At 34.1% G+C, this 13920-nt stretch overlaps 1 protein-coding gene across 12 annotated transcripts in view; it reads left to right on the forward strand.

The window, feature by feature from the left end:
- The window catches only part of LOC100645019 (calcitonin gene-related peptide type 1 receptor), a 164222-nt gene that overhangs the window by 20068 nt on the left and 130234 nt on the right, over nt 1-13920 (forward strand). For 5 of the 12 annotated variants that reach the window (XM_048410145.1, XM_048410146.1, XM_048410147.1 and 2 more), the window contains one exon: nt 9608-9675. In XM_048410145.1, the coding sequence (XP_048266102.1) occupies nt 9649-9675 (27 nt within the window). In that variant the 5' untranslated portion in view covers nt 9608-9648. Of the gene's footprint in view, nt 1-7775; nt 7986-9607; nt 9676-10282; nt 10398-13920 lie in introns of those variants that run through there. The other 7 variants (XM_012313767.3, XM_048410144.1, XM_020865667.2 and 4 more) reach the window with 3 other exon arrangements.

The following is a 13920-nucleotide window of genomic DNA, read 5'->3' on the forward strand; positions in this document are numbered from 1 at the left end:
ATTCTATTAAACTTTAGTAATACAAAGTTGGGTGATCGATGTTCTTTATCAAGATGAGGTTCCGAACGATCTTGTAGTATTTTTTATTTCGCAACATCGCATTTTTGTTATAATAACGTTGCCATTAGACTGAATGAGAATATTATCGAGAACTGTTAATATTTACATGTCATACAAATCTAATTGTAATTACCTATAATTATTATTTGTATCTATATATATTTAATCTTAAATATCGACTCTCTATTTTGTTTCTAGTTTCTTGTTCTGTACTTGGTTCGCTCTTACGCACATTTTTACCATGTCATTCTTCAAGATGCTATTTTTCACGTTTATCAAGATTCAAGTGTCTTTTCAAATGAAATTGCATTTCATTACAGATGTAAAGATAAACGAAGAGAATGATGAAGCTAATGATAGGACAGACCGCCTCGGTATAGCCAACGCTTCCCTCGAACTTCAAACACTGAGACTGGGTCGATCTCTCAACTTCGAGCTTCATAATTCAAAACTTGAGAAATTTCGTAGACTTTTAACTCCGTGAACTCCAGCATTTAACGGAGTTACTTTTAAGACAGGATACAGAACTTAGGAAATTCGACGAGATATCAAAATATCGATTCAAGAACAATTATTATTAAGAAGACTATAATTTAAACATTAGAAATTCACTCTTCGTTGTAAACCTTTTTTGGAGCTGCTTTCTCCATATTTCGATAATTCACGACAGTTACCGCGAACAATACGAAACACAAATTAATAAAAAACTCCATCAAAGATTCGTTTCTTACGCTACGATATACTTTTGATGATTTCTTCCTTTATCGATTCCTCGAAATACATGAAACGCAATTTGATATAAAGTTTTATGAAAATCGCAAGGCAGACGTTAGGAATTCCACCAAAAATTCATTTTTCCTTTCGCAGCTTTTTTTACGACGATTTCTTGACATTCTAATAATCGACCACCTTCTTGAAATGTACGAAACATCGCGACGCATTTATCATTCACGCGATAACGATGCAAACGGAGGAATTAAAATCGAGGGTTTTATCGGGTCGAGGAGTTGGTGCACGCTCGGTGCTTTTTCCGGGAAACCATAGTATTCCCGTTGTATAAACGAACAATTGCGAACGTCCATGGTTTACGTGGATAAAGGATGTAATGTGTGGGCAGCTGCATCGGAACTGATACAATTGTTCACGTATTTTGAGCACATTGCATCATTATTCGTTCTAACTAGATGCATGTTCGGTTTTGATTACGCAAGACAATATCCTAACTGATCTTTTCTCTTGGATTTACCGTACCACGAGATAACGACTCATTCTGTAAGCTGGATACTGTTTTCCACGTTTTGAGTGTTATTTGTGACGTTGAATTTCTTCGAAATACTTCAAAATTGCCATTAAAACTTCCATTAAGGCTTTCATTGGAATTCTTCGAAAGACATCGACCGTAATAGTTTCAGCAGAGAAATGATCGATATCAGGAATCGTTAAGGCTATTGTTCGGCACGCTTACGATAGTCTAATCCCGAAGAATCTTTAGGAAATTCATTCTTATTATAATTTCTTACGATATCAATTTATATAGCGAATTTACTTTCCTTTGTATGTTATCGATTATTTAAATATTTTATACAGAGTATGACTCGTTGCGTGATTTATGGTTCTCGTGCAACAAAGTTTAATTTAAACTTCAATCTTAGTTTCAATTCTCCCGACAGAGCAACGTTAAATATAAATTATGCATAATGTTTTGGTACTTTGCAACTGACACAATGCAGCCAGTGACTAGCTAAATAGTTTAAACTTACCTACGAACAAAATCCTAAAACGTTCTTTCTCTAAATAATTCCTTAAATCGAATTTCAATTTTCTCTCGTATCTAAACGATCCAATGGAAGATTGTAAGAACCAGCACGTAATTCTTAATTTACTACATTTTCTGTAACTCTTGCATACGTGTAAATTTCTATCCGATTAATCGTCTCATTAGTAACCTGAGTCGATTATCGCCTTTTGTACGAGATCGATACGTGTCTTAATACCGTTGATACGAAATGAAATCTCATAATTCACTTTGTCTTTAACAAGAGCTGCAGAACGATTAACTTTTTAATCGAACGAGTACTCAATTTCTTCGAACTAGTTGCACAATTTCTTAGAAAATGCTTCGTCTGTCATTGAACGAGTCGAAGGGAGGGCAGAATACTTTTCATCTTAATGACCAGTTAGGTATTGATCGCCTTGACAATCGAAAATCGTTGACAATCGAAGTAATCAAGGTTTCAATGGTTTATTTCACGGAGCAATCAACTTCTCAGTTGGACGTTAGTTGGCTGGAAAAACAGTTAGTTGCTTGACAGAACAAGCTTCAGACATCCTCGATAATCATCAAGACATGGCATATAACCCGTAGTTGTAAACGGTTGTAGCACTGTTTGTCACTTTGTTGAAGTAAACATGTTAAACGTTAGCGTGTAGTTGGAGATTCGCTCTGCAACGTGTCAAGTGGTGAGATTAGATGTAACTTCTAAATCCTGTAATTTCAAGAGACGTATATGGATCTAATTAAGCGAACTAAAGTAATTAAAGACACAGGTCGTATGACGTGTGAATTTAGACGCTTGTGAATGTTACAATGTTTTGTAATGAATCGTAACATACGAGAAGGATGGTTACCTTTTCTGGTAGAGAAGTATACTTTTTTAAAGAAAAAATGAGTGATTACAAAACATTTTTGTTTCTAAGCTGTTTTGCAAAAAGAAAATCTATAGTCAGTTTAATTTCTAGAAAAAAACCATTACAGATTATACCGATTAAAAAAAGAATACCCAATTTAACAAATATTATCGCTAAAAGTATTTTTAATCTAGTTTAATCCTGAAAAAGGTCCTGTTTCATAGCAATTTGATCCAAAAAAATATTCTCTAGTCAGCCCAATCCGATTCCTAAAAAAGGAAAAAAATCAGTTTAACTTTTCAAACGAAGGATCCCTGTTTTCATCAAAAAGAGTTCCTAAAAAGCATCCCTAATTTAGTTGAAGCCTAATTTTTAAAAGGCCCCTGTTTTGCGTTAATCTGATTTCTGAAAAAGAGTTTCCAGTCGGCCTGACCGACACCTAAAAAAGTCCCAATTTATTCTGTACCAAATTTTAAAGAAGAAGAGTGTCAATCTAGCTGATTTCGGCAGTAAAAAAAAAAAAAAAAAAAAAAAAAAAGAGAAAAAATCCCCTCGCCGAAACCAATTTGTTTCTAAAAAAAGTTTTCTGCGTTCTAACTCGATTCCATTTTATTCAGTATTTTACTTTCAATAATAGACCATTTGGTCAACGTCCAACGAAAAAAGCTGATTCCAATTGTCGCAATTTCACGTTTCATCTTTCGGTGATTTTTCGTCCATGATGTTCGATCTTAACAGATCAAAGCCGTGTTAGCGTCAAAATGACACGTTAGCTGCGTATTGGAACTGTTACTAGATCATAAATATTAGTGTCGAATACTACTCATGGATCGAACATTTAATTTATTAGCCGAAACGAGTGACAAAGTTGCGCTACTTGTTCAAGGATGTACTTGTACTGCTGTTGTATATATAGGGTGTCTCCAAAATCACGATACAAGCGGTCGAGTGTTAATTGCACATAGAAAGATAAGCGGAAAAAGAGAATAATTTTTTTCGTTCAAAGTTTAGTTTTCGAGGAAAATAAGCTTGAAAGGTGCAAGGTTGTATGCATATCAGCGGATCCCGCTGGGACTATACGTGTTTCTTTGTTTTCTTAATAAGAAGAAAGAAAAGACAGCGATATCGCGCAGAAAAATGCCGCTCGTCTGCATTTAAGGTAAAATGTCTCTGGTAGAGTTACCGCGTAATTAGAATGAACGATAGATTCGAGTGACTCTGTCTCGTTAATGAGCAGACCGGTTAATTGGTATTTAAATAGGGTTGTTTGAAATTAGCAATTTTGTGGGGATATTAATCGATAGGATTACGATACAAATATCATACGTATAAAATGGAATTGATGAATATTTAATTGGCGATATTAATTACAGGATATATTGCTCAAGGAAATTATAGTGTTTTCGAATTACGTGAGAAATTACAGTTTTCTATAATTAGTTTTACATATCCGACGCGTTCTTCGATTATCGAGTTTGTAATAAAATCAATGGTGACATTGAAACGTTTATTTTATCGCAGTGCAGGAAACGCGGTATAAGTTTAGTTGTATCGGTGGAAATTCTTTTTTTACGATTTTTATTTGTGACTCGAGGTAAAGTCGTCTTAGTCCAAAGAAATCGTATAGGAAAACAATGACGCGTTTAAACGGCCTTGCAATTACTTCTGGAACCGCAATTTCTCTCGGTGTTTCTGGACTTGACGAGATTTATTTAGAGTCGAGAAAAAAAAAGAACTACATTAAAGTCACCAGCACGAAGTCTGCTAAATCTCACTGCTTTTTAACAAAACGATAGCTCCGTTCGGTGTCAAACGATTTTCGTTCATGGAATTTGCACGCGAACGAAAATCATTTAGACGCAGCTGCAGAGAGCAGTTTTCGCTGTAACTACGATCCTATAAATTGAAATACTATCGTGGCATAAAAAATGTGTAGGACGTAGATCGACTCAGTTTGCAAATTTGTCTCCTTTCGTTCTTCTTTATTTATTTTTATGGGGCTTTCAGCTTTACAAATTTATAATTTTTTCTCCATACATTTGCTAGGTAGATAGCCTGTTCTAAAGATTCAGTTTTACTCTTGCCTTATAAACTTTCAACAAACGCATATTTCTCACTGTTCCCTCCTCTTGTTTTTTTAGTTATTCAGTTATTCGAATCTTTTCCATGGTTTCAAGTCAAGTGGGGAAACTTTAACCCCATGTAGTAACCCCATTGGCTGATTTATCGCGAATTTACGTACAAGCTTTTAGACATGGCATAATTTATCGTAAATTTCCTTGACTGCTGCAAATCGTGCTTTGCCTAGATTTTTAGATTAATGGAAGCTCGAAATATCGTTCCATGAAACTTTAAATCGTTATCTTAATTTTCCCACTTTCAGCCTTTTATTTCGATGTAACTGATTCTGTGAAAGTCATTATGACTAAATTACCTCAAACTTGGACATAATAATATACCTTTAAATCAAGAATGACCTATATCGGTGAACGAATAAAATTATAATTAAATTTAAATGAAATCTATTACGACTAAATCTTCTTAAACTTTGAGAGAATTAACTTTTACATTTACTTCGATGGAAATACATATAACCATTTTTCAATTTAACAAACGCGTATATTCCCACGCCTAGCAATATCATTCTTCTCATTTTCGAAATTGTATGTTAATTTGTTATATCTGTAAAAGTATACTTGTAAAATATAATTCGCTCGATAAATAAATCCATGGGTATAATTAGGCCATCAAATCCAGGCGAAGTAAATTAATTTTCGGCAAAGAACCACAAATCGCTGACCAGAAACTCCGCAAACTCGAAGGTTTTCGTATCGGTTCAACTTCTTGGCGCAGCTGTTGCTATAAATCTATTTTAACATACATACTCCGGACGTTTATTGATGAACTACAACCGCGAGCTTTTTTCCACGGAACCTCCCTTCATCGCTTCTCGTTATCGCAATATTGTTTACAACGCTTGTAATCCTGCTTTATCATTCAACTTGTTGCTGATATGTTCTTTCGTCCGTCGAACTTAACTCAAGAAAATACACGTCGAGTTAAACGGAAAGAACGTCCACAGCTTTTAAACGCGATGAGAAAACATCGTGTTACATTCCGTCGAATTTGTCGATAGTTCGACTGCTAGAAACGATGTCAAGGATTAGATTCGTGAAACGTGAATGGAGCGTGTACAATAAACGAATGCTGTGGCGAATAATTCTTACGACTAAAATCAGAATACTACGACAGAGAGGGATGATAAAACATACAGCGACGGATAAAAATGATGGTTTAACTTTAAAAGCTAAGCTTCTCAGTTGTAGCCAGAACTTTATCGTTACATTATCATTTCTTATCCTTTGTAAAGTTGTAAAGTTCATCATGTATTTATTCATTTTTTAATAATCTCGGAAATCTCAGTTAAACGCTTTACAGCATTAGCCACGAGCCAGTAAAATATAATAAGAAAGCTAATTGACCGAGACCTGGATGAGTAAAAGAGTATAAATGTGAGACCACAATATGTGAAAATTATATAAAGTAATTTTATATCATTTGTACGCTTGTGTTCTTTTATCTCTCATTGAAGTTCTCTACTCTCCAACTCGTTACATTTATTAGACAAAGCTCGAACGTTTTTCTTTATTTAATATTTTATATTACAAAGGACGTACGCGATGCGAACGAAATAATAAATTTGTGAAAAATAACTAGAGAATGCAAGCAGTGGAATATGTTTAATTCGTATCAAATACTGGCTGTTGTCTTGCAGTACTTATGGCTGAAAGTGTATTTATGTATTTCGGTGTATGATAGAACAGGCTGCTGTTGTAACAAATAAGGACATTTAGCATACTTTTAGCATACTTTACTCTACTCGTATCGATGAAAAGTTTAACGTGGTATTTAAAATTACGTAACGTATGGTCGTTTTGAATGTTCGTTTAAAAAACTATTTAATCGTTCGTAATGTGTGTTAGCTGTGTCATAGTGACGACCGACGTGGACTGGCACTAGAAAGTTGCGGTCGGTGGTTAACTCGTCGGAAGCTGGCAGACAGCCAGACGCTTCTACTGATGCTGTTCCTAGGTTAAATCGAAGATCGCGCAGTGTTCGTGGAAACGATGTTGCTTGAAACGTGACTACTAGTCTTTGTGGAGAATATTTGGGATTAAACCGTGTTCGTGATAGTCTTCGATAGATCTGCTGCCTTGAAAGAAGCGGTTGAGCTGGGAAAGAATTGCTTACCCTAGTCCTTCCAGGAATAACACAGCTGAGATCTAGACACTTGTGTTTGTTTTTCACATAAAATAATCTGCCACGATTTGATTTCGATATAGCGTGTAATTTCGTAAAAGTTGAAAACAAAATGAATTACTACGAGGTACGAAGAAAAATATGTACAATTCTTTCAATTGCCTCTGACAATTCTCAAGGTAGTTGACACTCGTTAACATTTTATTTCGAATATTTTTCAATGAATTTACATCGTTGAATTTTGTCTTTGAACGTGGAGATCGTAAGGGGATGGCGGAGATTCTCTCGGTATCTTTTTTCTCACAATTCTTTCTAGCGCGTAGATTTTCTATTTTATTTATAGTACTATGATGAAAACTATTTTTTTTTTTAAAGCGTAGACATATTTCTCGTATCTGTCGTTTGTATAGTTGGTTTCTGTAAACTGTCTATTACCATAACATACCTTTTTATCTTAATGACTCTATTTATGTTGCTCAATAATTTTCAGTTTACGCAGTTGTTTTATATTTTTCCACCGTTTCATCTTTCATAAGCTAATTAAACAGAATACGGCATATTTCTTAATTTTAAATAAACTTTCGAATCTATCGAGATGTTATCGTCGTTGTATCGATGAATTTGCATTTTCATCCATTCGTCAAACGAATTGCCCCGATGTCGTAAGCTATTGCGTTAACAGCTTACGAGCACTTTTCACAGTGTGAAAGAGAACGAAAGCTTATTCCGATAGTAATCCGTATCTGTTCTATCGATTGTCGTTTCTTTTCTTTTCTCCTTTCTCTTATCACTATTTATTTTTTTGTATCGTTCAAAACACATTGCAGAGAAATTGCAGAGAAAGTGGATTTTGGATTATCGAATTTTTCTACTCAATCTTCGATATGTATCGATGGAACCCGGACTCGCGGAAATAGTGACAAAGAATAAAGCTGAAAAACATAATACGAAGAGCGCCAGAGATTGGATTTCTTTTTATAGCTGGAGATGGAATTTAAAGAAATATCGAATATCTGAAGATAAATCGCCAGATGAAGGTAGCGTAATGTAATTCATTTCTAAAAATTCCTTCGACAAATCTTCTTAGCGAACATTTTCTCTTCTCGCGTATTTCATGGATTCGCATCTTAATTTATCGGAATGTCTCTCGTAGCGCCTTGCATCAAACAAAATTTATCATTTTCCACGTTGCTTTAAATTCTGGCAAACTTCTCAACCCTTTGCTTAAGTACGTACGATATCATACGCGTAATTTCTTTACGGATCGTCTACTGTCCATTGTCTGTATTTCTATTAAAGTTTAGCTTTATTCGCAATTTTTTAAATAGAAGATTTTTCATTCGCTCCCCCCACCCCCCGCCACCACCATCTCTCCTGGATTCCTTTGCAGCCGATATCGAGCGAAAGTTTGGAGTTGATTTCTCTTCCGTTTGCGTAAGATTTTCGAGCTTATCGATGTTAATAGAACGTAATGACGATATTAATAACCGAAGTGTAAACAATTTGTTATCGAGCAAACTCTCGGGAGTGTAAAAAGCATCAACAGATTTATCGAGGAAATTCCCTGTAATTTACTATCCGTTTGCGCGAGATATCCGAGTTTAATCACGTTGATAGAACGTAACGACGATATTGATAATTGAAGTGTAAACAGTTTAAAGCTAAACAGGATCGTGTAGACGTTTCATATTCATTAAATTTATGGAGGAAGTCGAGGGAGAGACGTTGGGGGTTGCCTCTTTTTTAATCTCTTTCAGTAGATTCGTCGTTGCTTGTATTCGTGGCAATTTCTGGTTCATTCAGATTATGCATAATTGAATATATAGTTGTGTTCCATAAATATGCATGGAATTTGCAATTATAGTAAAAATAAAGAAGGTGGTTGATTTATTTAATTTTACTTTCGACCTATAGACGTCTTTGCTTTTATGATCAGTATAGTAATCACCTTTCTTTAATAACGTGTTATTTATTCATTTATTTATAATATATATTTATATATGCTTCTTCAATGATAGTAAGTACAGCTGCTTATGTATGGCGATTGGACAAAATGTTTCCCCTTGGCTACGTGATAATTTCACTACGTGAACGAAATAATTTTTAATACATTGGATTGTTCGAAAAGTACATAACATCTTTGTCAGTTAATACATTCCATATGTCTCGTGTTTGATGAGACTGGAAGATTCGTAAACTTTCATAAACTTTTGCAAAATACCTCCTTTTCCTTTGGCAGCTGCAGAGTATCGTTGAATGTTAAACGCATGAACCAGAGGGAAAAATTCGGCATTGGTGCCAGTTTCCAACAAAAACATTATATCTTATATTTTGAATAATAAAAAGCGGACTATTATTTATCTTGGTTTTTACGAAATCTTTTTATATCGAGAGAGTGAGTACTTGCAGAAATACCCTCAACATATTAAATACCGAAAAAAACAATTTTTTTGGAAAAGCAGTCGTGAAGCTACGTAATAAGCAATAAAAATTCCCGAGAAAAATGATGCACGTATTACTTGACAAAGCGCGAGCTCTGTAAAGACACGTTAGCTTTAAATATTTCGTAAATTCGTATGTGAACCTTCTCGACGATATAACGTACAAGTAATTTCCAATTTTTCGTTTTAATGTATATTTTCATCTCTGTTTGTTACAGAGACCGCCACAGTTCGAAGACATTGTTCTGCTTCATTAAAAATGGTTAATATGGATATGCAAACTGAGGTGAGTAGACTTTTTCACAAAATCTTTACATCTACCATCATCGTGCTCCCAGAAGGTTACTATGTCGTAACATAGAGTCGTTTTGTATACATGCATTGCATAATCGTATGAACATACACGCACACGTACACACATATATATTAGCAAAAATAAATATGAGAACAAGCTAAATTTACGTTACGACCGAATAGTACGAAATTCGTATGTATATTAAAAGAAATTGAAATGAATGGTATATGAGAAAATATTAAGTTGTAACACGATATTCGTTTCGTTTTCTCAATTTATGTAATAAATATAAATACGGGACGAATCTATGTTATTATATTATATATTGCAACACAATAATTTGCTATTCGATCAAATTTGAGTTACTCGATTGTGGTTAGCACTTTGACTGCCACGCTGAAATCACATGTTTCGGTCAGGACGCCACAGGAGTATTTTTATTATTCAAAGCATATAATGGCAAAATAATAATAAATTGATGATGTAAGACAACATTCTTCTCTAATGGGCTGTTTATCTTATTGGTGGTCACGGGTGACCACTGTGACGCTTTGATAACAGTTTATAGCGACATATTATAATAAGGTTCCGTTTATTTCCACAAACCATTCGCATTCGTTATTTCGTCGTAAGCAAAACGTGCAGAATATATTGCTGAAACGTGTAGAAAGTGTTAGTAAACGGTATTTGCTCGTTCTATATATAATAGTAAGGTATGTTCACACTTCTAACTTCAATTATATGATTATAAAGCAGAATTTGCGATTATTTTCTGAGCTGTGTTTATAATAATATTAGTAGATTATCCCTCAGAGATATGTTTAATTGTTCAATGCGGCACTTTTTATTTCAAAGTATCTTCAATTTATCGGTTATATTCAAAATGCCCTAACTGTCAATTTACAATCGTAGGAAGTTCATCAATGACCATCGTGGCAGTCAAAGTGTTAAGCATCGTTAATTACTATAAGACGTTCAAAATATTAATTATAATAATAGTATAGAGACAACGTAGGAGCAGAACGTGCTCACTGCGATTATTAACTAATTAAACCGTGAACTGCCAATGGCTGTTAAATCAATGCAAAATTTATCAATCACGTTATAAGAATTTGAGCGTAGTTGTTTTTCAATTTGAAAGAGGAATAATCGTGTCATTGCGTAGATGATATTTAAGGCGAATCATTAATGCAGCATAATAACAGAATTGGAGGATGGTAATTTTGATTTTCGTATATATTTTTCATTTGTTACGTATATTTTTAATATTACGTTCACGTATATTTCTAATATCACTGTAACGTATACTTTTAATTCTTCGGTCGAAATAAAATTGAGTTTATAAGAATAATTTTACGTAAACTTTGGATGCAATCGCATCAGAATTTGGAGTACAAGTAGAAGTATCATAGTGTAGATGTTCGATATATTTCGTTACTCTTTTGAGGAAAATATTTGTTGCAAGATTAGCGATCGAAATATAAAGAAGAACGACAGGAAAATAAAAAGACAGAAACTGAAGGAGGGATAGACTAGAAAAATAAATTGTAGAAATTACATTGTTAATGGTAACGTGACTTTGACTATTCGAGTTTGTATTATTCTAGCCTGGTTAATCTTCTTGAAAGTTGAAAAATTGATTTACGTAAGTGTAAAACGACGTAATTCCCTTTATGCGAAGCACAGAAACGTTTCGTGGTTATTTTTTGAATACGTAAGGTGTGCAAGTAGAAGAAAATCCGTGTGAAAAATGAATCTGTTCGAAATAGAAAACAGCGGTGTCTTTTGTTAGGACTTGTCATTCTTTTAATATATTCCAGTCTTTCTTCGCTTGTAAATTTCAACGTAAACTGACATTTGAAAGTGACTGATATTTTTTCGAAATAGAAACGAAAATTTAGCAAAACGCGTTCTAATATTAGGTGATCGATTTATATACATTTCACGTTTCTTCAGAATCCTTCTATTCGTTCGTACAAAAGTGATTTATTACGAACGTTCCGACACATATAAACATTTTTCATTTATTTTCAAAATTCTCCCGAACATTTTAATTCGATGCGATTCTTCGATGAAAACGTATCACCAGAGAGACTTAATGAAAATGTACTTGTTCGCAATGGAAAAAAGAAAAATAGCGCTTTTCACATACTGATGGAAATCGATAAAACAATGCGAAATCGATTTGTAAATAATAATATTCTTGGTTAACAAGATCATGAAGCGAAATAAGTGTATAATAATGTAATAATACGATAAAAATATAATGCAATAAATAATCGTATAATAAATACAATTTTCAAAGAGTTGAACTTCAAAATATATTAAATACTGTATTCAGAAGAACATTGTATTCGGTGTGCATTCGCATGAAATTCAAATAGGTTACCATAAATCTGTTTGGCGATTGTGAACGTCGTGATATTTCTTGATTTATGATGTCACTGAACGTGTGTGAAATTCAGTCGCTCAAAACTATAAAAGTTTGAGAATAATGACACAAATAAATATTTCAGTGGAATTCTAAAAACTTTGCACATTTATTTTATTCGGTAAAAAATCATTGCGACAACTTATCATTGAGTAAATAAATCAGAAAAGTTGTTATATTATCTGATAATAAACTATGCATTATAGAAATAAAAGATATTAGAATTTTCCAAATGGCAATGAATCTTCCCAATATCAAAATAGATACAAGATTTATAATTTTATAGTTTGATACATCTATGTATCTAAATGCACCGAAAAAAGTGAAACTTTATGTGTTTGAGTCAACAACACGACGAAGTATCGCGAAATAAAACGTTAACGAATAATCACGTCTTTGTTCACGATTTTTAGCCTCGAGTTTGAGTAAATATGAATACCAGTTCTTACTATCAGTTCCGGGGTATTTGCATCTTTCATGCGTTTCTTTTGTTCTTTTTCGTTTACATTCCATAAAATGGCACTTAAAAATATTACATCCACTTGGGTCACGTTAGCATAATCTTACGAACGTTTAACTACCGTGTTTTCTTACAAAATTAAATATCTCATCGAGGACATATTGTGCTTGAAAGTTGGAAAAATAAATTCCTTCGTTTAATTCTTTAATTCTTCGTTAACAGGCTGTAAGCAATGCCGCCACGGTTATTCAGAATTCGTGCTTAATCAACGGAATGACGGATTTAATTAGCAACGCGGATCTTCTCTAGCAAACAATTTCCCTAAAAGTGGAATCTCTCCCGTTCGAGAAATCCGATGCCATCTCAGTCGAACGGCGAACGATACTGCTGAACGTCGATGCATTTAACGAGATTTACCGATCCTCTGTGTGTTCCATTAATTACGACATCGACGAAGTATGGTCAGCTCACTTAGCAGTCTGCGAACGTTGTCAGAAATGTCGCTATCAGAGAGAATATTCGAACGTGATTCCTCATTAAACCAGGAACACTCTGATGGATAGTGATACGTGCACAACCGCACCGTGTTACGAGGCAAACGTGATCATCGTGCTCTTGAAAAATTCATGCAAATGTTTCAAAAATCTACTCCTATTATTTCGTACATAAAAGATTGCATCGAAATACAATCTGTTTTTGCAGTTACAAAATCCAAAATGCAGTCCCAAATGTTGTCTCGTATTAGTTTAATATTACTTTAATAAACGAGAAAATAGTAGTAATAGATATTGCATTTTTAACGTTTCACATCTTATCTCAAAAATCCACTCTTTCCACTACTTTGTGATAGAAAGCTAAAAATCTAAACCAAATATTCAGCCATGTTTTGATATCTGTTGAAATATAATTCTCATTTTCATGCACATAGAACCACCCTAAAAATCTCCATTACAGATTAACGCCACTAAATCTGCGCTACAATTTGCACCTACTGTCGCTCCAAAAGCATTTCTCTAGCTTATTAATTAAAGCTCGCATTGCAGGCCCTCGTTTGCACGATTGCAAGCTGAAATTACCTTATCACGAATGCGATAATTTCGAAGAATTACCGGACGACGAATGACGCGAATTATCCAGAATTGTAACATATATTTCATACGCCTTGATCGATTTCGAGATACGTTTATTATCGCGAGAAGCGTATAAAAGATTTTATTTCGGCCGCTATAAAGTGGCCAAAGAAATAGACTCGTCGATAAAAATATACCGATAGAGTTTTACCGGTGTGTTCATAAGCATTTATTCCGCACATGGCCTCGTGATGACTCTCAATGATTAACAGCTA

Source organism: Bombus terrestris, chromosome 11 (assembly GCF_910591885.1).
Source record: "Bombus terrestris chromosome 11, iyBomTerr1.2, whole genome shotgun sequence".
NCBI classification, from domain to species: Eukaryota; Metazoa; Arthropoda; class Insecta; order Hymenoptera; family Apidae; genus Bombus; species Bombus terrestris.